Here is a 22,642-nt window from a genome sequence, read left to right on the forward strand (position 1 = left end):
AAGAGCCAGGACAGGCACCAAAACTACACAGAGAAACCCTGTCTTTAAAAAAAAAAAAAAAAAAAAAAAAAAAAAAAAAAACTCCATACTATACAATGGTTCACCCAACCCCCACTAACAGGACAGGAAGCAACCCCTCTTCCCATCCAGCCCTGCTAAACTTGTCCTAACACCCCTCCTTCTCACCTTCCTTAAGGCACAACTAAGCCTGATATACCCAGAACCCTGCCCCTCCTCTTCCTACTCCACCTGGTTCACTCATCCCTTGAAGGAGCCTGACCCCAACCTGGGCTAGACCTCGGTATTCCCATGAGTCTGTAAAAGGGTTACATTTTATTATCATTGCAAAGTGCTTAGGTCCCACGTTGAATATGAGCCAAGGGCAGGGAAGATTCTTGCATCCTGATCACAACCGTATTTACAGCATCTTGAATGACAGACATCTAGACCTCAGAAGGTCCAGGTACTTGGTGAGTTTTTCCAGGAAGTCCTCTCTTTTAGGATGGGAAGACAGAGATATCTACACTGTCTCCATCAAAGAATCTGGGGTAGAATCCTCAGTGATGTACCCCTGAAGTTCCGTGGTGCTTGCCTGGCTCTTGAGGAAGGCAGTCAGTTCCGCTCCAGCAGCTCAGCAAAGTGGATCATCAGTCCAGTGGATGGAAAGTGGTCAGCAGTAGCGAGAGCAGCAGTAAAAAGACCCCAACAGCCACCGGTGGGGTCCAAACCCTGGCTCAACTGCTGGTTGACCGCCCTCCCCACAGTACCAGACCTAGGCCAGGCGGCCATCCGGCTCCGCCTGGCCTAGCAGATCCTCTGCGAGACTGGTGAGTTCGTTCTCCTCCAGCGCCTCCACCAGGCGCTGCAGCGTGGCACGGCGGCCCTCGGCTTGCATGAAGCGGCGCAGAAGCTGGAAGGCCTGCTCATATAGCCCATCTCGCTCGTACTCATAGGCCAGCGAGTCGAGAGCAGGATCCCTCAGTGCTCGACAGTTACGCTGCAGCGAGCGCCCCACCCTGCGCCATTTGAGGCCCACTGAGCGAGCGAACGTCTGCTGGTCTTGCAGAGTCAGTGGCCGGTTCACTGCCGAGAAAATGAGGAGACGTGGGTGAGCACCGGTTCCCTAGAGCCAGCACCCTCCCGCGCCTGCCCGCGGATCCCTGGGCCCAGTCATGCTCCAGCCCAGATCAACCTATTGGTGACCCCGCTTCTGCTGGTGAACCTCACCTATGGGCTGACCATGGAACAGAAAAGTTTGGCAGGCCGCCGGCAGTGGTTTCTCCTTGGCCGGAGAGGGAACCAGGGACTTAGAAGCGGCTGAGTCAACTTGTATGGTTCCACCCTGGCCAGTGCAGTCGCACGTCAGCTTGCCCAGCTCCTTCTCCAGTTCCGCGAGTTCCTCGTCCCGGAGCCGGTCCGGCTGCGCAAGAGGGTGCACAGTAAGTGCTGCTTTTGGGCCGCAAATCCCCGCCCATCCCATCCTAACTCCAGATGGTAGCACCTTCTGGGCTAAGATGTAATTCAAACAGCGCTCCTCGTCGGTCAGCCAAGTGTCCAGCTGCTCTGCGCCAGCATGCAACTCCAATTGCAGCCGCACGGCTTCCAGGGCAAGTGCGGAGGCCATGCACCTCTGCAGCGCGGCGCGCAGCGCCCCCTCGCGGTAGGCTTGAAGGAAACGGCCGCACAGCAGGCGCCCGCAGAAACGCAATTGCACGATGAGCTGCGGGTCGCTGCAATGGATCTTGAGTATCTGCAGTACGTCAGGGCTGTCCGCACTCTCTGCAGAGGCGAGCAGTCAGGCCACCTGCTGTCCCCAAACAGGACTTCTCTCCAAGCAGCCAGAGCAGGAGGCTAAGCCTATAGTCAGACCATTCTCCCGACCCCAACCAGCTACAGCTTCCTGTGGTCTCTGCCCTGAGAAGGGGAAGGGGAACAGGAAGGATAGGCACTGGGGAAGGATTGGGCAAAGAGTATTGCAGTGAGAGGGGAAAAGGAGACAGAAAAGTGCAATTAGTAGCAAAGAGTGAACTGGTTGCTCAGAAGTGGGGATGGATTACAGCAAGGTGACATTAGAAAAGAAACATGTATATCTAGATAGACACAGACAAGTGCACAAATGTCTACACTCAAGGACATATGAGCAGGAAGCAAAGGTTGCGGACCTCACACAGCCGGGCGGAGGGGTGGGGGGAGCCAGCGACGGGGTCCTCCCGCTCTCCTCATACCTCTTCCAACCCCACACCAAAACAACCTTTTTCTTCAAGGTGTCTGAGCCCCCGAGGCAAAGACGTGGGGCCCCAAACCCAGTCCCACTCACAACGTCCCACAGTGTGTGTCCTCCACCTGTCCAGCCACACACCTGACAGTGCAGTCTGCAGGGCCTGGTATATGGCCACCTTCTTCTGGGGATCTGTGTAGGCTTCAGACAGGACCACCTTGTCCATCGAAGACTCCAAAAACAGGTATGCGCTGCCTACCCACTCTTCATGCCCATTCTGCCCAGCTGCCATCTCGCCTCCTAGAAATGCAAACAATTTGTCTCCAGGCTTGGAAACAAATATCCAGTCTCACGTGGCCTCGCTGGCCTTCCACAGAAGTCCCAACTTTTGGCTCTGCCCACAGTCTGGCCCACAGTCCGACCCAGACTTGAACCCGGGATTGTCCCTCCACCACTTGTGACAAGAAGTCTAGGGTCACAGTAACAGAATAAGAGAAGTGGGCCCTGCAGTGGGCCCCAGGCCAGTATGTCCCTCTTACCAAAGCTGACAAAAGACATCTTCCTTCTGGATCGTGCCCATGCTTCGAGATCAACTGGGTTCATGTCTTAGCTTTGCCTTCAGCTTAACAGTAAGTTCCCAAAACCCTTTCAGGTGCAAAGTACCACTATGTTCCCACTATACCTGGCTTCACTTAATTTTCACTGCCTAGATCCAAGTTTGGATGTGAAAAGCAAGGCTGACCAGTCTACACATCCCACTCACCATTCATCAAGAGCCAGTCAAAACTCAATATAGGACTCAAACTAGACACCTTTAGTCCCAGCACGCGGGAGGCAGACCCAGGCGGATCTCTGTGAGTTTGAGGCCAGCCTGGGCTACAGAGTGAGATCCAGGACAGGCACCAAAGCTACATAGAGAAACCCTGTCTCAAAAAAAAAAAAAAAAGAAGAGAAAAAAAAACAGAAAAAGAAAAAGAAAGAAACTCACCTCTGCATCCCCGAGTGGACCACTAAGGAAGTGGCATTAATTTCCCTACCCTTGGGGTTGAATTGGAGGGAAGGAATAGGTCTCTTTGGCTACTGTTTAGAAAGAACCTATCTGAGGGAAGGAGAGAGCCTACATGGAAAGAAACAAGGCCAAGCGATGAGAACATACACTTTTTTCTTTTCTTCTTTTCCTTTTTCTTTCTTTTTTATTTATTTATTTTTTCTTTTGAGACAGGATCCCTCTGTGTAGCCCTGCCTGGCCTGGAACTCACCATGTAGATGAGATTGACCTCCACCTCACAGAGATCTGCCTGCCTCTGCCTCCCAAGTGCTGGAATTAAAGGCATAAGCTACCATATCTGGCAGAACATGCACTCTTATTTTTTCATTGTTTTGCCTGCTTGTATGCCTACACGCACACCTGGTGCTCATAGAGACCAGAAAAGGGTATCAATTTCCTGGGATAGATGGTTGTGAGCCATCGTGTGGGTGATGGGCATCTAACTGGGTCCTCTGGAAGAGCAGCCAGTGCTCTTGACTGTTTAGCTCTATATTGCATCGCAGGACATACAGGGTTTTTTTTTAAAGACTTATTTATTTTTATGTACACTGGTGTTTTGCCTTCGTGCATGTCTGTGTGAAGGTATCAGGTCCCCCGGAACTGAAGTTGCAATCAGTTGTGAGCTGCCATGTGGGTGCTGGGAATTGAACCAGAGTCCTCGGGGTGCTCTTAACCCCTCAGTCATCTCTCCAGCCTCCAGGACATACACTCTTGTTTTTGTTTTGTTTTGTTTGTTTTTTGAGACAGGGTTTCTCTTTGTAGCCCTAGCTGTCCTGGATCTCGCTCTGTAGACCAGGCTGTCCTCAGCTCACTGAGATCTGCTTACCTCTGCCTCCTGAGTGCTGCGTTTAAAGACGTGTGCCACCACCGCCTGGCAGGTCATACACTCTTAACCATAGATCCACATCATGACTGCTCAGTTATGTAAGCTAAATCATTCTACTTTGTTATAAGTCCCTTGTTTTCTTCAGGTGTTCCTAAACAGATTCCCTAATTGTCAAGAGAGACAGAGCCCCTCGGTGCCATGATCTCTTCCATCTATCACCTGTCAGAATCCTGCTTCTAAACCTCTAATGAGGGTCAAGGTTAAGAAAGCCCCTGGTTGGAGGCTATATAGCAGAAGGGACCCTAGGATGACTGTGGCTTATAAAAAGTTTTGGTTTTACTCAATTACTGGGCAAGCCTCAGTGAAACATTTCACTATTAGGATAAGAATTTGTACCGTATCAAGCTGATAATAGAAAAAAATTAATTAATTAATTAAAAAAAGAAAGTCCTGGGCAAGGTATCATACAAACCTTGCCAAGAGAAATGATAAGTTGGTTGGCAATTTAGGGGACACATTTTTGAAACCCCTCCATCAGTCTCTTCATAGAAAACATAATAATACATGTATATGTATGAAAACAGCCTGCAAGTTATTGTTTCTCACTGGGGGGGGGTTGATTTCAATTTTCTTTGTATTTAGCAATATCTCCTATTTTGCATACAATAGACATGTTTCTTTAGTATTAAGAGAAAAGAGATGAGGCATAGTGGGACATGTCTTTAATCCAGCATTCAGGAGGCAGAGGCAGGAGAATCTCTTAGTTTCAAGGCCAGTCTGGTCTACAGAGAGAGATCCAGGACAGCTAGGGTTACACAGAGAATCTCTCTCTCTCTCTCTCTCTCTCTCTCTCTCTCTCTCTCTCTCTCTCCCTCCCTCCCTCCCTCCCTCCCTCTCTCAATCTCTCTCTCTCTCTTTCTCTCTCTCTCTCTCTCTCTCTCTCTCTCTCTCTCTCTCTCTCTCTCTCTCACACACACACACACACACACACACACACACACACACACACACACAGAGGAAAAAAAGAAAAAAAAGAAATCCTTCCCAGGAGTCCTTCCACGAATGCCTACCACCCACTGAGAGGCTTCTAGGCTTGGGTCCTAGGACACCAATACTAACTCAATAACAAATGCCCCCATTAACCCGTAACGGTCCCCAGGCAACCCCACTCCTGGCTGGGTGGACAAGCATAGCATCCCACTAGAGAACTGAAAGTCTGAGATTCCCATACCATCAGGGCACGCCCCCCGCTTGGCTACGCTGTACGCCACTTAGCAGAGGGAGGTTCCCAGACTCCCCACTACCCCGCCTTCAAGCTAGGTTCACACACGCCGTGGCTCAGGCACAAAGGGGGCTCTCAGAACCGTTCCGGGCCAGCCCTGAAGCCAGATCCTCTCGCCTGCAGGGCCCTGACACCCATTTAGTTGATACCCACTTACTTAAGACAAGAAACCAAGGAAGGTGAAGGTCCAAAGACCCTCGCGCCTCCCACCGAAGCAGCCCAACAGGCACCCACCACTAGCTAGCCGGCAACTGCGTGTCACCCCGGCGCGGTGCCCACCCTCGGGAGCCGGATCGCTCTCTGCTCCGGTTGCACCATGGGAGCCCACCCATTCTCCGCACTAACCTGGCGGCCACACACTCGCGGGGCTCCGCTGCGCGCGGCTTCCGGGTGTGCGCGGAGACGCAGGGGCGGCGCCCCAGCCCGAGCCGCCGGGTCAGCCCGCGCGTCCCGCCTTCTCCGCTCAGGGCCTCTCCTTCCTGCCCCGCTGTCCTCCGTGGCCAGTCCCCTGCCTCCGGGCAAAGTCCTCCTAGTCCGCTGAGCAGGTAAGAAAACGACACCCAAGGTTACATGGCAGGACGAACTGCCCGCTAGTCATGACCTAAGCAGCTTGAGGTTTTTGAGGCCGAAGGACTCCAGAGTGAGAGCTGCCAAACTTAATTCAGTTCTTGGGGTTCAATGAGAGGGTGTTTCCTGGAGATGAGAATTTTTCTGGCGCCCCCTAGGAATCTAGTTCGGTGATCTAATCTCTGCTACTCTTTAACACTTAAAATGGGGGACCGTGATTCCAGAACAAGCCTGGCTCGGGGTATACGAAACTCTAGAGTATTCTTGGAGCAAATTCCACGAGAAACCATACGCTTGGAAGACATGGGGAAATTAAATGGCAAGTGGTATGAACATTTACAAAAACCTTCAGCACCTTGAAACAAAACTGTCAGCTTCAAAAAGAACTCACAGCTTCCAACAACCCCATCCTCCTTCTAAAAGCTGAGTGGGTCTGTGGAGTTCCAGCCGAACCTTAATTAGCCAGGGCTACGCAAGGATCAGGGTCCTAACTTGAACAACAACTCCTCAAGGTGCCAGAGCAGTCCGGCTCCAAAGCCGCAAGCTTTTTTCCACAGGTCTGTCACAGAAAGCATGCGGGAAGTCAGTTCCTGGGGGTGGAGACAGCACGAAGGAGCCTCGTTTCCTGATTGGCTAATGATCTAAAAAAAAAAAAAAAACACCACTAAATACACGCCTGATAAACACAGCAGCCCCTTTCTAGTGGAACGGCTGAGGACACGATTCCTCAAATCAAAACGGATGGAGTCAAGTAAAGTTTGTTGAACAAATGAGAAAGTAGTTTAAAGAACCGTTGATAGCCGGGCTTGGCGGCACATACCCTTAGTCACAGCACTCCAAAGCAGAGGCAAGTGGATCTCTGTGAGTTCAAGGCCAGCCTGGTCTACATAGTGAGTTCCAGGCCAGCCAAGGCTTTTTGAAAAAGAGGAAAAGGAGGAAGAAGAGGAGGAGGAGGTGATGGGGGTGGTGTTGGTGGTGCTGGTTGGAGAGATGGCTCAGGTGTTAAGAGCACTGGCTGCTCTTCCAGAGGTCGAGTTCAATTCTCAGCAACCACATGGTGGCTCACAACCAACTGTAATGAGATCTGGTGCCCTCTTCTGGCCTGCAGGTATACACGCAGGCAAAACACTGTATACATAAGTAAATAAATCTTTAAAAAATAAAAATGAAAGAAGGGGCCGGGCAGTGGTGGCCCACGCCTTTAATCCCAGCACTTGGGAGGCAGAGCCAGGCGGATCTTTGTGAGTTTGAGGCCAGCCTGGTCTACCGAGCGAGATCCAGGACAAGCACCAAAACTACACAGAGAGACCCTGTCTCGAAAAACAAAAGGAAGGAAGGAAGGAAGGAAGGAAGGAAGGAAGGAAGGAAGGAAGGAAGGAAGGAAGGAAGGAAGGAAGGAAGGAAGGAAGGAAGGAAGGAAGGAAGGAAGACCAAACCACTGAGGCTGGAGTATCTCACCTTCAACACCAGGCAGGCTACACATCAGAGATGAGACAGAAGAAAAAAGAAGAGAGGCAAGAGGGGAAAGAAGTGTGTGTGTGTGTGTGTGTGTGTGTGTGTGTGTGTGTGTCTCACAAGCACTGAGCTACACCCTTAACCCTTTGGGGAAAATTAATAACATTCTGAACAGAAACCTCTGCGTTTTCTTTTCTTTTTTGTTTGTTTGTTTATTTTGTTTCGTTTATTTATTTGTTTGTTTTGTTTGGGTTTTTTTTTGAGACAGGATTTTTCTGTATAAAGGTCCTGGCTGTCCTGGAACTCACTCTGTAGACCAGGCTGGCCTTGAACTCAGAGGCCTTGAACACCTGCCTCTACCTCCTGAGTGCCAAGATTAAAGGCCTGCACCAAGCCCAGCTAGCATTTTCTTTTTTTTTTCCCCAGGGCTGAGGACCGAACCCAGGGCCTTACGCTTGCTAGGCAAGCACACTACCACTGAGCTAAATCCCCAACCCTGCATTTTCTTTTTTTAATTAACTAATTTATTTAATGTGTATTGTTTGCATGTATGTCTATGTAACATGAGTGTGCAGTGCCGTGGAGGCTAGAAGAGGGTATTAGAATTCCTAGAACTGTAGTTACAAAATCCCCACCTTCTATGAGGGCAATGAATGCTCTTAATTGATGAGCCATCTCTTTTTGGTTTTTTTGTTTTGTTTTGTTTTTTGAGACAGGGTTTCTCTGTATAGCTTTTGGTGCCTGTTCAGGATCTCACTCTGTAGACCAGACTGGCCTCAAACTCACAGAGATCTGCCTGGCTCTGCCTCCTGAGTGCTGGGATTACAGGCGTGCGCACCGCCACCTGGATCTCTTCAGTCTTTAAATGATTAAAAAATCATTTTTAGATTTGCATTTTTATGTGTATGGGTGTTGGTCTGCATGTATGTATGGGTGTGTGTGCCTGGTGCCCACAGAAGCTAGAAGAAGTGTCACATCCCTGGAACTGGAGTTAAGGACAGTTGTGAGCCACCATGTGGGTGCTGGGGCCAAGCCTGGATCCTCTGGAAGAACAGCCAGCTCTCTTAGCTGCTAAGCCATCTCTCCAGGCCCATCCTGTTGTTGTTTTTTAAATCTATCATTTATTTATTTACCCATGTGCATATGTGTTTGGAAGTGCTCCATCCAGGGTGGACATGCATGCCAGTGGAGGTCAGAGGACAACTTACAGAAGTCACTTCTTTCTGCCACTGATTCCCAGGGATAGAACTCAGGTCATCAGTGTTGAGGGCAAGTGCCTTTATCTGCTGAGCCATCTCACAGGCTGGGATCTCTACATTTTCTGCAAGTTTTGGATAGCATCTCCCAGGCTATTGGCATCTCCCAAGCGTTGGCAGTTCCGAAATCCTTCGGCCTTTCTGAGCCCAGGGCTTCCTCTTTCGCTCTAGGCCCAGTTGCTGGGAGCAGCAGACCCTGTCCCCCAGCCACACCATGGTGGAGCCCGTAGAAAAACTGCCGGAGGAAGTGTTGGCACTCATCTTCCGTGAACTGCCTCTCAGGGACCGTGCGGTGGCTGCCAGAGTCTGCAGGGCCTGGGCTGTGGCCGCCACGGGCAGTGCTGTGTGGCACGATACCAGTGTCAGGTGAGTTGCTGCCTGCCAACCACTGTCTTCAGACTTGACAACACGCAAACCCATTGGCCGCCTACCATACACCAATTAGTACTGGGTAGTTTCGTTTTGTTTTCTTGAGGACCGGGGATTGAACCTAGGGTCTCACACTTGCTAGGCAAGGATTCTACCACTAAGCTCTGACCCCAACCCCCAAGGAATGTTCTAAGTGCCTTACATAAATTAACTCATATAATCCTCATAAGAAGCTCCTGTAGCAGGTAGATAGTATCTCCTTTGCACAGGCAGGAAACTGAGGCTTAGAGACGTAAGCCACTTGGGCCTGGAGGCTTCAACTAAGTGGCAGAGGCAGAATTTGAATCTGGCAGTCTGGAGGCCCTGCTCTACTTCCACAGACTAATGAGCAAGCCTAGTTCCTTAAATAAAAAAAAAACATTGGTTTTTCACAGGGCTGGGGGGGGTGGGTGTTCAACCTGAGGCAGAAGCCTCTGAAGACTTCTAAAAGAATAGAGCCAGGCATTGTTGGCGCAGGCCTTTAATCCCAGCACTCGGGAGGCAGAAGCAGGAGGATCTCTGTGAGTTCGAGGCCAGCATGGGTCTACGGAACATGTTCCAAGATAGGCTCCAAAACTACAGAGAAACCCCGTCTTGAAAAAAAAAAATCAAAATAAGGGGGCTGGAGAGATGGCTCAGAGGTTAAGAGCACTGGCAGCTCTTCCAGAGGTCCTGAGTTCAATTCCCAGCAACCACATGGTGGCTCACAGCCATCTGTAATGAGATCTGGCGCCCTCTTCTGGCATAGTCATAAATTCAGGCAGAATACTGTATACATAATAAATAAGTTCAGGGGGAAAAGACCTTAAAAAATTAAAATAAACAAGCAAATAAACAGAATGGAAGTTCCCATCACAGAAAATAGGGAGGGCCGGTGGAACCCAAAGTGAGGGCACATAGAGATGGCTCCTCAGTTAAGAGCACTAGCTGCTTTTCCACAAGACCTGGATTCGATTCCCAGCTCCCACACAGCAGTCATAACCGGCTGTAATTCCAGTCCTAGAGGATCCAGCGACGTCTTCTGACCTCCTCAAACACCAGGCACACCTGGGGTGCACAGACATACATGCAAGCAAAACAACTATACACCAAAAAATCAATACATTAATTTGTTTTTTAAAAAGTTTCTTCCTCTATTCATGGTGATACCGCTAATTCCTTTCTGTGTCGCTCTAACACAAGTTGTGACTGTGAGCTGGAAGACTTGTTGCCACCCTATCTGTCCGCCTGCCTGGACCATATTCACAACCTAAGGCTGGAATATGAGCCATCAAAGAAGCCCAGCCGCCGTGCGGCCACTGAGCTACTGACTGCTCTGGCAGGCCGAGCCCCAGGACTTCGAGGCCTACGCTTGGAATGCCGCGGAGAGAAGCCACTTTTCGATGCCGGCGGCGACATCCTGAGCGCTGTGCATGCAGTCTGCAGAACCGCTCACCAACTGCACCATCTCGACCTGCGCCGCTTGCCCTACACGCTGGACGACTCACTGGTGCTTCAGGCTGCACGTGACTGTCCCGAGCTCCGCAGTCTTTTCCTGGACAACCATGCACTGGTGGACAATGTGCAGCCCAGCTCTGTGCTCAAGCTTTTGGAGGCCTGCCCGCACCTACGCGCCCTTGGACTGCACCTGGCCAGTCTGTCGCGTGCCGCGCTGGAAATGCTGGCCGCGCCACATCGCGCCCCTTTTGCACTCCTGGCACTGCGGTGCGCGTGCCCCGAAGATGCTCGTGCGCCCCTCCTGCCTGATGAAGCCTGGGCGGCATTGAGTTGCCGCCACCCTGGGCTGGAGGTGGAGCTGGAACTGGAGCCCGCGCTTCCAGACGAGGCCGTAACGCGTGTCCTGCAACCTGCAGTACCAGTGGCTGTGCTGCGTCTCAACCTCTCGGGTGACACGGTAGGGCCAGTGCGCTTCGCAGCGCGCCACTACGCCGAAACTTTGCGCGCCCTCGAGGTGCGCGCGTCCGCTTCCACCGAGCTGCACACCGCTCTGGAGGAGCTGGCGGCGCGCTGCGCGGCCTTGAGGGAGATACACTGCTTCTGCGTGGTGAGACCCTCGGTACTGGACGCCTTCCGCGCGCACTGTCCGCGCCTGCGCAGCTACACGCTCAAACTAAAGCGTGAGCCGCATCCCTGGCGGCCCACGCTGGTGCGGTGATTGGGCAATCTCACCACTCCGGGACCGCGCAGACCCGAAGCCACTGAAAGGCCTGAGCAAGTTGCGCAGGCACTTGCCAGCGGCTAGCCCTGTCCTTAGTAGTCCGTTGACTATGATGCTTCTCGGGAATTGTGGCCTATGAGGACATCCAGACCAGATCCAGGCTCCATAGATTCACGGGGCCTTCTCAACCTCGGTGTCTCTGCCCATTCTAGGCTCTCCCTCCCCTCTGTTCACTCTGCGCCAGCTGCGAGGCTCGGAGGCCCAGAGCTGGGGGAGGGCAGGCACAAATACAAGCCAAAAGTCAAGGGTGAGTGTGAAGTAAATAAATCCTTTAGTATTCCTGCGTCCTGTGATCTCGAGTCAGCTCTGAAGGGGAGGGCAGGAAATTCACAAAGGCTGGACGAGCAAGCAGAACGGCTAGAAGTGCAAGAACGGAGATCTCAGGGGCTTTTGTGCTGTGACTTTGCTGGGTCGGGATCGGTGCACTCTGTATCCCAGGGATGACCAATTCCCTGGCGTTCCGATAGTCAGGGGAGGGCCAGCAGCACCCAGCACTCTTTCTGTCCGCCCTCCCTTACCTAGGCTTCACTATGTCCACAGATGAACTTCTAGGACTTCTAGCCCACAGATGATTTCTCCCAATCAACCCAGAAAGAGAGGGACTTGAGAAGGATGAGACTCGAACCTGGGTTCCCCTCCTCATGCCCACACACCTACGTTGCAGTCAGCCCTTTCTCTCTGCGGGTGGCTGGGCCGCTGTCCGAGCCCCGCCTCTAGGGTTCGCACGCGGCCCCCGCCTGACCCGGCGCCCAGGGGCGGAGTAGGGCGGGGCGGGCGGCAAACGCAGCACTTTCGCGGCTTTGACAAGCCCGCAGCGGCCGGGCTGGAACGCTGAGCCCGGCCGAGACTGCGCCATGCAGGAAGCGCCAGCTGCGCTGCCCACGGAGCCAGGCCCCAGCCCGGTACCTGCCTTCCTCGGCAAGCTATGGGCGCTGGTGGGCGACCCAGGCACAGACCACCTCATCCGATGGAGCCCGGTGAGGGCTGGGGCCCCTCAACTCCCTCAGTGGTCCCCGGGGTCCCTCCAATGTCTGTGAACACCCATGTCTACCCAGCCCCCGCCTGGGACTGGGCTGTGAGTACCTCGGTTCAGCTGTCCAGAGTGGATCACGGTGGAAGGGGTAGGTGAGATAAGGATGAGGAGGAGTAAGGGTCCTAGAGCCCAAGGGACCTAAGTAATTCTCTCTTTATTTACTTCATCGACTGATGAGAAAACAGGCCAAGGGAAGGGAAGGGCTGGCTCTACCTCTGGCTCAGGGTCACATAGTGAGTCTGGGACGTGCTAGTTCTTTCTGAGAACCGAGTCTGGGTCTGGCTCGGGGTAGGGATTACTTGTGGTTATGGCAGAGTAGGCCTCCTATGGTTCTGACCTGGTTAAGTCCCACCTCCCAGTGAGGTGCAAACCTGGACCCCAGAGTGAGTGAGTGTGGCTCAGCAGTGGGTGGCCGCCACTCACCTAGTCTGGTCTGCACCCGGTGGGCGTCCTTCGTTCTTGGTAGAGCGGGACCAGCTTCCTCGTAAGTGATCAGAGCCGCTTCGCCAAGGAAGTACTGCCCCAGTATTTCAAGCACAGCAACATGGCGAGCTTTGTTCGCCAACTCAACATGTGTGAGTCCCTCTGCCAGGCGGGGAGCGGGTTGGGGTTACTTGGTGCAGAGGATGGAGCGGCTCACACTCATGCCCCCGCCCCCCCCCCGACCCCGACCCCGCACCGTTCCCCAGACGGTTTTCGGAAGGTGGTGAGCATTGAGCAAGGTGGCCTGCTCAGGCCAGAGCGTGACCACGTTGAATTCCAGCACCCAAGCTTCGTGCGAGGCCGAGAGCAGCTACTGGAGCGCGTCCGCCGCAAGGTGGGACAAACTGAAAAAAAAAAAAAAAATGGGAAAACACCAGTGTTGGTACTTCTGGCTCGGTTTTATGTGACCCTGTCCGGGATGATGCCTCCTCCCTACAGGTACCTGCCCTGCGAGGTGATGACAGCCGATGGCGTCCTGAAGACCTGGGCCGACTGCTGGGAGAGGTGCAAGCTTTGAGGGGAGTACAAGAGAGCACCGAGGCCCGGCTGCAGGAACTCAGGCAGTGCGGGACAGGGAAGGAAGGGTGGAGTTATGGGTGATCGAATCCCGGCACCGCGGGGCTCTGGGCAGCTCCTTCCACTCTTAGGCTAGAGCCTCCATCCAGACCATGGGTTCGGCTCTGGAACTTTAGCCTCGTAGGATACAGGTCCCTTCTGCTGGTGACCTCTCCACTCTGTGGGGGCTTGGGGTGCCTGAGCAAACTGGGGCGCCTCAGCATCTCCCCACCCCTTCCCCCCAGGCAGAATGAGATCTTGTGGCGAGAGGTGGTGACCTTGCGGCAGAGCCACAGCCAGCAGCACCGGGTCATCGGCAAGGTGTTCACCTACCCCTACCTCTCCTCCTCCTCTTCCCCACTCCTGGGTCATCGGCAAGGTGTTCACCTACCCCTACCTCTCCTCCTCCCCACTCCTGGGCACCCTATACCTCCACCCCTGTCCCTCAGACCCGCCAGAAATCGCCTTTCTAAGGTGAGGGGCCTGGCCTAAAGTATGAATTAACCCTTTCTTTTCAGCTAATCCAGTGCCTGTTTGGGCCGCTTCAGACAGGTCCCAGCAGTACAGGAACCAAGAGAAAGCTGTGAGTCCCAAAGCGTGCAGTGCTCACACCCACATCCCCACTGCCAGGAGTCCCTCCCTTGTGAGGGACCCCCTCCAGAGACTTCGCCAGGAATCTTTATTCCTGCCTCCATCCGGGACTCCCCCTACCGCTTACCCCCAACTCCATCACTCATCACCTCCACTTCACACCCCCCTCCCCTCTCTTCCATTCCAGGGCTGTAATTACCCTCAAATTCCTATGCCCAAAGTAGGCACCCCTAGCTTGGGGCTCAAACTAAGCTCTCTCCCTCCCCTCTCAACCCCCAAAGGGCCCCCATCTCTCAGGGAACCCCTTCCACTCCAGCATGTGACTGATGCCCTGGAAACAGGCCTCAGCTCTGCTGACTTGGCTGCTGGGGCCTGAGGGAGGGAGAGAGGGGGGAGGGAGGTGCAGGCTGAGGGGCATGGAGGCCTAACCTGCCCACCCTGCACAGGTCCCTGATGCTAGATGAGGGGAGCTCATGCCCAGCACCTGCCAGATTCAATGCCTGCCCCCTATCTGGTGCCCTCTTCCAGGACCCCTACTTTATCCAGTCGGTAGGTGGTGTTTCCTCCTCCTCCTCTTCCTAGGGCATAGGGAGGATTGTGAGGAGCCTGCTTCTTCTCCCCATTTCCCCCCTAAAAGATGGACGCCACCATTCTACCAACCAGACCTAGGCTCCCCAGCATAGATAGATTCCTTTTCAAACCCTGACCCTCAGTCCTGGTTCAGGTGGGTGCTTGTTGGGCTGTTTCTATAGCTAGAGGCCAAAGGCTAGGCCAAGCCTTCTTCTTGCAGCCCCTTCCAGAGAGTACCTTGGGCCTCAGCCCTCACAGGGCCAGAGGGCCCATCATCTCTGACATCCCAGAAGACGCTCCGTCTCCGGAAGGACACAGGCTTTCTCCCTCCATTGGTGGCAGGAGGTAAGGAGGACGGGGCTGCCTTCTGGGGACCCTATGGGAAAGAGCCCAGAGCCCAGAAGCCTGTGGGGGTGGGAAGAGGTCGGTGTCAGGGTCTGGTTGAAGCTTTTCTCTGGTGCAGGGTGAAGGGTCTGGCGCCGCTCAAAGAAGAGCCGGCCAGCCCAGGGGGGGATGGCGAGGCCGGGCTGGCCCTGGCCCCAAACGAGTGTGACTTCTGCGTGACAGCGCCCCCACCGCTGCCTGTGGCTGTGGTGCAGGCCATCCTGGAAGGGAAAGGGAGCTACAGCCCTGAGGGGCCCAGGAGTGTGCAACAGCCTGAACCAAGGGGCCCCAGGGAGGTACCTGACAGGTGAGCAGAGCCACTGTTGATGCGTGAGAGATAGAGCCACATGTACTGGCCAAAGAAGAGTCTGCTTTGTCTGTCCTGTGGTGGCTAAGGGAGGGCACTGGGCATCAGACTCTCATGACCCTGACCTGATTTCTCAGAGTACGCTCCAAAGAGCATCAAAATTATTTAGAAAATGAAAACTCCTCATCAAGTCGCTAAGCACCCTGAAATTAGTTCACTAGGATGATTATAATTCACAGGAGCTTAACAATCAATGGTAGCTGGTCTTAGTGGCACAGGGGTGTCAACCCAACTACTTGGGAAACTGAGGCAGGAGTATCATAAGTTCAAGGTCTGCCTGGGCTACAGTGGGAACTCAAGACCAATGTTGGTGACTTAGTGAGACTCTGTCTAAATATAAAAGGAAGATCTGGCAGGATGGCTCGGCAGGTGGAGCACTTGCCACAAAAGCCCCTTGACCTGAGTTCAACCCCTAAAACCCATGTAAAGTGGAAGGAGAGAATCACTCCACAAACTGTCCCCTCTGACCTCTACACATGCCCCACCCCCAAGACACATAATACACACAATAAATAAAATAAATCTGCCAGGTGGTGGTGGCGCACACCTTTAATCCCAGCACTCAAGAGGCAGAGGCAGGCGGATCTCTGTGAGTTCGAGGCTAGCCTGGTCTACAGAGCTGTTACACAGAGAAACCCTGTTTCCAAAAATCACATAAATAAATAAAAAATAGAAATAAAAGGGAAAGGGTGGCTGGGCTGGAGACATAGCTTAGTGGTGGAGTATGTGCCTAACATGCTCAAGACCTAAATTCTAACTCCAAGACTGGAACACCCGTGCATCCACAACAAAAACCAAATAGAAAACCTTTACTTGTATTTACACTTATATAGGAAGGGGACCTCTCCCAAGACCTCGGGTCTTAGGTAGGAAGCAAAAGCAAATCAAGGTGACCTATTAGAAGCTGGGCATGGTGACATACCCCCCCCACGCGCTGTTGTAATGCCCGAACTATGGAGGAGGTGGTGGCAGAAGGGTCAGGAGTTCAAGGTCATACTTAGCTAGTCAAAGTTCATGGACGGCCTAAGCTACCCGAGACCCTTTCTCAAACAACAGCAAAGATACTCCTTTAGCACCCAGGAGGTTGAGGCAAGAGGATTGCTGTAAGTTTGAGGCCAGCCAGGGCTACATAACAAGAGGATGTCTCACTCCCACAAAATTTAAAAGGGGGGAAAATCTTCTTTTTTAGGGAGGGGATTGAAAGAAAGTATTGTCTCTTAGCATGTTCTAGTTGTTGGGGCAACTTAAACCTGAGGGTGCAAGTTCCATAGGAGCGACCAGGAGGTGGGTATTATAGACCAATAGTGTTTTTTGTGCACAGGGGAACTCTGGGCCTGGAGCGGGGTAACCGGAGCCCCGAGAGTCTGCTGCCCCCAATGCTGTTTCGGCCTCCCCCTGAAACCGTGGAGTCCATAGCACCCACGGATGTGAGTATCTCTTCGCCTGGAGCAGGGCACGAGACACAGGCAGTTGGGCTGTCTGTCTGTGCAGCCTGTGAGGGCACCACTTACCCGAGCTCTTCCCAGGTGCTGGGCCCTAACCTGCAAGGACGAGAATGGACCCTGATGGACTTGGACATGGACTTGTCTCTGGTAAGAAAGGCGTGGCTGAAGGTTGGTTTGGCTCATGGCTGGAGAATTGCCCCCCCCGGGGGCGGGGGTTCCCCAGCTCTCTTCCTCACCTCCTGGGCTCCCCTCTGAGCTGCTTCCTGGGGTTCTCCCATGCAGATGCAGCCCTTGTCTCAAGAGAGGGGCGAGGCTGAGCTGACTGTCAAGGAGCTGAATTCTTCAGGTGTAGGTAATGGTGGTGGGGACTCCTGGGCAGAAACCACCACGATCTGAATTACCATGATCGGGTGGGCTGGGCAGCTTAGGTTGGGGAGGGATGACCCTGAATTCAGGCTGCCCCGTAGAGTCTTCTGGAGTCACCCATACTATCATCATTGTGTGAGAGGAGTAAGGTCAGGAATGATATATTTTTCTTTCCATTTATTTATTTATTTATTTATTTTGGTTTTTCGAGACAGGGTTTCTCTGTGTAGTTTTGGTGTCTGTCCTGGATCTCACGCTGGCCTTGAACTCACAGAGATCCGCCTGACTCTGCCTCCCCCACCACAGCCCAGCAGGAATGATGTTTTAAGCTAGATATGGTAGTGCATGCTTGTAATCCCAGCACTTAGGGGTCTGAAGCAGGAAGATGAGCTCGAGGCCAGCCTGGGCTATGCAGCAAGACCCTGGCTTTCAAGGGTGCGTGTGCATGTGCATGTGTGTGTAATGTTACATCCTAACTGCAGGAGGGCTCTCCTAAGCACCGCCTACTCCTCCTAGGGAAAGACCACACCCTGGGAACCCCACTCCTGCTGGACGTTCCCGCGGATTTGGAGGGTACAGCCTGTCCGTGCCTGGGGCTTTGACCCTTTACAATACCCCTGAAAGCAGTGCCTCCTACTTAGACCCTGGAGCCAGTCCTTCCTCCCCCTGAAGCCCGCACCCCTCTGAAAAAGCCTGGCTAAGGAACCGGCACGCAGCACACACCCCCTTAGGCTTCCTGGCGTCCCCTGGGGGGAGGTGAACGAAGCCCCCGTTATGCGCAGCCTCTCTCCACTACCCTAGCGAGTCCTGCAACATAAACTGCATTCCCCAAACTCTGTTTCTGGTCTCTCCTTTTTTTCTATCAAACAAAGATCACTAGAGTCATGGGTGGGCGACGACTTTGCGTTCATATAAGTGTCCGGATGCTTGGACTTAGAAACGTCCAGACGCTTGGACTTTCATGGAAGCCCCTACCTGGAGAATGGTGGTACCTGGAGAGTCAGTGCCCAACTCTCCCACTGGCAATGAGATGCCAGCCACTGTAACCTCCGAGAAGCAGGCGTTTCTGCGCCACATCCAACTCCTCCATACACGTGTCTCTGACTCTGGGCAAGTCAGTTCCCTTCTCTAAACTTATCAGTGACAGGCAGAGGGAGGAATCGTAGGACAAATTAAAAGCACCTAGCAATCAGAAGGCCCGGAGTGGGCTGAAGAGCTGAACTGACCCCCTGACTCAAACCCGGGTGCTCTGGGGCGGGGGAGGAAAACCGACTATGTGTCCTCCCCTGCCAGCGCGTGGCCACCGCGTCCAGCGTCCGAGTTCGCAGAGCCAGAGAAGCGTGCCCCTCCCCCCGCCCATTCCCGGCAGCCCTGGCCGCCCCGCCCCCTTGGCAGCTGCTGTTCGCGTCCCCACCCCGCTTGCTCGGCCCTTTCTGCACTGTCATCTGCCCCGGTGAAGCTCAACTCTGGAGTGGGGCCGTCCGAAACGCTCCGGACCACAAGCCGGACTCCACCCAGCAGGGAGGGAAAGGAAACAGATTGGGCAGAATTACCGTGCCGCACCACCAGCAGCGGAGCTCCAAGGTCTGTGGGCCCCGCCCTCCCGCAGGTCTGAAGCTTTGGGACTGGTGAGGGGGACCCTTGCGGTTGCGCATGCGCGACCGGCTCCTGCAGGTTCTACCCTAGTTTCCCAACAAACCCCAGCCAGCCAGCAAGCTGGGGGTCCCAGACCAAACCAGGTCACCTGGGGCTCAAAATAACATTTAGGCTTGCCCTTTGATGCACTGGCCAGGGCATAACCAGCTCACCTTAGAACTGTGCTAACCTCAAAGGAAGGCCCCAAATCAGCTAGGGTCTAGCCTGGGGGGTGGTGGCCTTTAATGCCAACACTTGGGAGGTAGAGGCAGGCGGATCTCTGAGTTCCAGGCCAACTTGGTCTACAGAGCCAGTTCCAGGACAGCCAGGGCTACAAATAGTGAAAGCTTGTCTCGAAAAAAAGATAGATGATAGATAGATAGATACATAGATAGGTGACAGATAGATGATTAGATAGATAGATAGATAGATAGATAGATAATGACAGATAGAGATAGATAGATAGATAGATAGATAGATAGATAGATAGAGATAGAGATAGATAGATCAGCTGGGGTCTAAAACAGCTAAGGTCTCTGCTTCCCAGACAAGACTAAAGGTAATACTTAAGTTACTGGGGAGCCAGCTAACATAAAAATAACTTGGGGTACAGGGAGGGAGAAAGAGAAGGCCAATACAGCCTCAAAGTCTGGCCAGAATGGGTGCAGGCCTCACCCCCTTCCTTGTAACCAGTGATGGGAGACAGTCTTTGGAAGCCTCATTGAGGGGAGCAGAGGTCCTGAACACAGAGTTTAGTGATCCCTGAAAACACAGTAATGAGGACCATGGCACACAAAAGGAGCTAGCTACCTTTGAATTCCCAAGAATTGGGGTAGACATGGGAGCATTTGTCTTGAGGGCTAGATCCATTGAGTAGAGGGGAGAGAGGAGAATCCCAGGCAACAGCATCCGCAAAAGCTGAAGTGCCAGGAGCATAGTTAGTTCTTGCAGGACTGAATGGTGGATGGAAATGGCAAAGAGCCTAGATTTGGAAGGGAGGGAATTAAAATAGTCGGACCAGGTAGCTTAGACTCTTTGATGGGTAGTGGGGACGGAGGATAGGCCTGGCATTCAACCAGGCAAGAGACATTATAGTTTAAGGTAGGCCAAGTCAGATTCCAGTTTTTACTGGGTTTCTCTGAGCCTGTCTCTTCACCCACAGAACTGGAACAATAAACGCTAGCCCAGAGTTGTCAAAGTCACTGTGTTGGGGGGAGGGGAGGGGAGAGAGGGGAGGTGTGGGCATGGGTGAGGTACTCCGAGGCACTCATTGTTCCAGGAGGCAAAGTGCTGATGGTGGGCTTAAGGGCAGAAGCTGATGCAGTGTGACTATAGGGCCTCTGGCACAGAGAGGGCGTGAAGAGGGGAGACAGTGGGAAGAAATGTCCCTGGTCTGTGCTTAGTGGCCCTGGGGGAGGGCTGACACTTAGATATGAGGCGTGAAGTGACCAGGAACAGTACAGTGAGAGAGTCCTGAGACCTGGGAGGCATGGTTGTGTGTGTGTGTGTGTGTGTGTGTGTGTGTGTGTGTTCCAATGACCTAGGAAAGAAGGTAGAACAGGGGCATTTAGGGTGGAAGAGACCTAGAAGGATGCTGTATGGACAAAGCTGAGGCAAAAGGAACAAAGGAACAGCCAGGTTTCCTTTTTCCTTAATGCCAGGGTCCTTGCTGGCTGGGTCAGGCCACCCAACCCAAGTGAGCAGTAGTCCTCGGTTGATAAGAGAGATGAGCAGAGTAGATTAATTTGCACCCAGTTCGGTAGAGGCAGCCTCTCAAAATGGGGATAATCCACGGAGAGGAAACTAAAAATTTGGTAAGCGTTCCTTAACGGTTTTTAAGAGCTGGGTCTTGGGTGTTTCAAGGTCAAGTAAGAGATGACTGTGAGTCACTGCCAGGCCATCAGGAAAACAAGTCGGTCCTGGATGCCAGGAGGTCTGTCAAAATTCAGAACTCAATTCTCCTGCTTAGTAAGGACCCAGAAGAGCCACAGACCATGTTGACATTGCAGTGTGGTGATGAGTGAAGGGCAAGGTTCTGGAATGCCTGCCCCTTGGGGTTAGGTGAATGGAGCGTGCATGCCTCCACACTTTAGGCTTCGGATGCAGACCAGATTGTATGAGAGATCAGGCAGGCTGCCCTGATCCAGGATTTGCTGCTGGGGTTCAGAGAGGGGGTATGAACCAATCCTAGGGTTTTCTGTCAGTTTAGGTAAGGAATTGGGTTTAGAAAAAATAATTCAGTTGGATTAACTGGGTCTCAACTGGTGGCCAGCTCGGCAGGTGGCTGGGGCTTAGGAGGGACGTCCTAGCTGCAGTGAGCAGCAATCAGCTGACAGGTAGAGACTAGAACAGGAACCTGAGGAGTCAGGACAGCAGCAGCCAAGAAGCTGGAGGGTGAGTTCTGTGCCCTGGCCTCCAGGTCTTCCGCTGAAGAACCATCCAGACTCTGATGCTGAGGTGAACTTAGATCACTCCTGGGAGAGGTCAGTGTGTGGGAACACCAGCCGCCCCTCCCCCCATTTCTCCCCTTCTCTTTGATATAGCCCAAACATGGGCAACGTGCAGGAGCGGCCATCGGAGACCATTGACCGGGAACGGAAACGGCTGGTAGATACGTTGCAGGCTGACTCTGGGCTGCTGCTGGACGCGCTGGTGGCCCGGGGCGTGCTCACCGGGCCTGAGTATGAAGCCTTGGATGCGATGCCTGATGCAGAGCGCAGGGTGCGCCGCCTGCTGCTGTTGGTGCAGAGCAAGGGCGAGGCAGCCTGCCAGGAGCTACTGCGCTGTGCCCAGCACACCATGCGTTCGCCAGACCCCGCCTGGGATTGGCAGCACGTGGGGCCTGGTGAGCACCAAGAGGGTGGAGCCTTGTTGAGATCGGGGGCGTGGCTTGGGGTGAGGCAAAACTAAGGGTAAGTGGAGGCCAGAGAGTGTGGAGGTCACTAACCACAGAGGGGTGAATTGAGCCTCAAGTATTCCACTTCCTCCCCAGGCTACCGGGACCGCAGCTATGACCCTCCATGCTCAGGCCACTGGACGCCTGAGGCACCCAGTTCAGGGACCACATGTCCTGGACTGCCCAGAGCTTCAGAGCAAGAGGAGGTCGGAGGCCCTGAGGGCTCTGAGGCAGTGCAATCTGGAACTCCAGAGGAGCCAGAACTAGAAGTTGAAGCCTCAGAAGGGGATGAACCAGACCTGGAACAACAAACGGAACCGGAACCGGAACCGGAACCAGAGCCTGAACTAGAACAAGAGCCTGAACTAGAACAAGAGCCGGAGCCGGAGCCGGAGCCGGAGCCGGAGCCGGAGCCTGACTTCCAAGAAGATGAGTCTGAAGGTTGTACCTAAACCCTTGCTTATAGGCTTGTTAGAGGTTGTAATGAGGGCTGGTACCCATTCCACTGACCATCGTCCTCTTCGTCTCTAGATTCCTGAAGGCCAGAATCCTGACCTGTACAAATCCTATCCAAGCTGGATAAGACCTGGGAACCTGCCAGAGCTTGACCCAATGCACCAAGACTCCATTTTCTGCAAAATGAATAAACTTGGGAGGGTTAGCCTGGACCTGACTCTCCACAACTCTGGCTCTTTGCTCAGGAACTGAGGGTAGGTGTGGGTTTGAATCCCACTGACCTGAGCAGGCTTGTGTGAAACACCCCACCCCTACAACCTCATTCCACCCCCAAAATAGCCCAAACCATGTGTCTGGAGGTCTCAGATCCAGGCCCCAATGGGACCTGACACCCCCCCACACACACACACACCACGCTCTTTTTCACTTCAGGAGCCAGCTGGGAGCCTGTGGAGACAACAGTCCTACTTCATGGGAATCACTAGGCTTGGTAGACTGAGAAAGGGAAGGGGACAGGCATCCCCCACCCCACACTTGATGAGGGAAGTCTTGGAGCTCACAGTCTTTAAGGGGGACCTGAGAG

At 53.4% G+C, this 22,642-nt stretch overlaps 4 protein-coding genes across 9 annotated transcripts; 3 read left to right on the forward strand and 1 right to left on the reverse strand.

The window, feature by feature from the left end:
* Positions 1–313: 313 nt before the first annotated feature.
* Tradd (TNFRSF1A associated via death domain) lies at positions 314–5,818 on the reverse strand. The gene is made up of 5 exons (XM_028854355.2): positions 5,720–5,818; positions 2,360–2,518; positions 1,502–1,779; positions 1,228–1,420; positions 314–1,083 (listed from the first exon to the last, which is right to left on the reverse strand). The coding sequence occupies exons 2-5, from the start codon at positions 2,508–2,510 to the stop codon at positions 773–775; spliced, it is 933 nt and encodes a 310-aa protein (XP_028710188.1). The 5' UTR covers positions 2,511–2,518; positions 5,720–5,818; the 3' UTR covers positions 314–772.
* Positions 5,819–5,837: 19 nt separating this feature from the next.
* Fbxl8 (F-box and leucine rich repeat protein 8) lies at positions 5,838–11,563 on the forward strand. Its single transcript, XM_028854354.2, has 3 exons — positions 5,838–5,919; positions 8,824–9,018; positions 10,243–11,563. The coding sequence occupies exons 2-3, from the start codon at positions 8,867–8,869 to the stop codon at positions 11,213–11,215; spliced, it is 1,125 nt and encodes a 374-aa protein (XP_028710187.1). The 5' UTR covers positions 5,838–5,919; positions 8,824–8,866; the 3' UTR covers positions 11,216–11,563.
* A 95-nt stretch (positions 11,564–11,658) lies between these two features.
* Positions 11,659–17,908, forward strand: Hsf4 (heat shock transcription factor 4). 3 transcript variants are annotated; one of them, XM_028854349.2, is made up of 13 exons: positions 11,659–12,255; positions 12,778–12,886; positions 13,001–13,128; positions 13,233–13,357; positions 13,595–13,670; positions 13,868–13,932; positions 14,387–14,489; positions 14,731–14,855; positions 14,974–15,201; positions 16,583–16,688; positions 16,788–16,853; positions 16,989–17,058; positions 17,589–17,908. In XM_028854349.2, the coding sequence occupies exons 1-13, from the start codon at positions 12,133–12,135 to the stop codon at positions 17,672–17,674; spliced, it is 1,410 nt and encodes a 469-aa protein (XP_028710182.1). In that variant the 5' UTR covers positions 11,659–12,132; the 3' UTR covers positions 17,675–17,908. The 3 variants fall into 3 exon arrangements, with proteins under 3 accessions (XP_028710182.1, XP_028710183.1, XP_028710185.1); XM_028854350.2 differs by having other exon boundaries at positions 13,233–13,298; positions 13,599–13,670; XM_028854352.2 differs by lacking the exon at positions 11,659–12,255 and adding an exon at positions 12,262–12,399.
* A 548-nt stretch (positions 17,909–18,456) lies between these two features.
* Nol3 (nucleolar protein 3) lies at positions 18,457–22,291 on the forward strand. Of its 4 annotated transcripts, none has more exons than XM_028854342.2 (4): positions 18,457–18,681; positions 21,127–21,552; positions 21,700–22,044; positions 22,135–22,291. In XM_028854342.2, the coding sequence occupies exons 2-4, from the start codon at positions 21,258–21,260 to the stop codon at positions 22,140–22,142; spliced, it is 648 nt and encodes a 215-aa protein (XP_028710175.1). In that variant the 5' UTR covers positions 18,457–18,681; positions 21,127–21,257; the 3' UTR covers positions 22,143–22,291. The 4 variants fall into 4 exon arrangements, with proteins under 4 accessions (XP_028710175.1, XP_028710176.1, XP_028710174.1 ...); XM_028854343.2 differs by having other exon boundaries at positions 21,251–21,552; XM_028854341.2 differs by having other exon boundaries at positions 18,457–18,656.
* Positions 22,292–22,642: the final 351 nt, after the last annotated feature.

This window comes from Peromyscus leucopus, chromosome 5, assembly GCF_004664715.2.
Source record: "Peromyscus leucopus breed LL Stock chromosome 5, UCI_PerLeu_2.1, whole genome shotgun sequence".
Classification (NCBI taxonomy): domain Eukaryota; kingdom Metazoa; phylum Chordata; class Mammalia; order Rodentia; family Cricetidae; genus Peromyscus; species Peromyscus leucopus.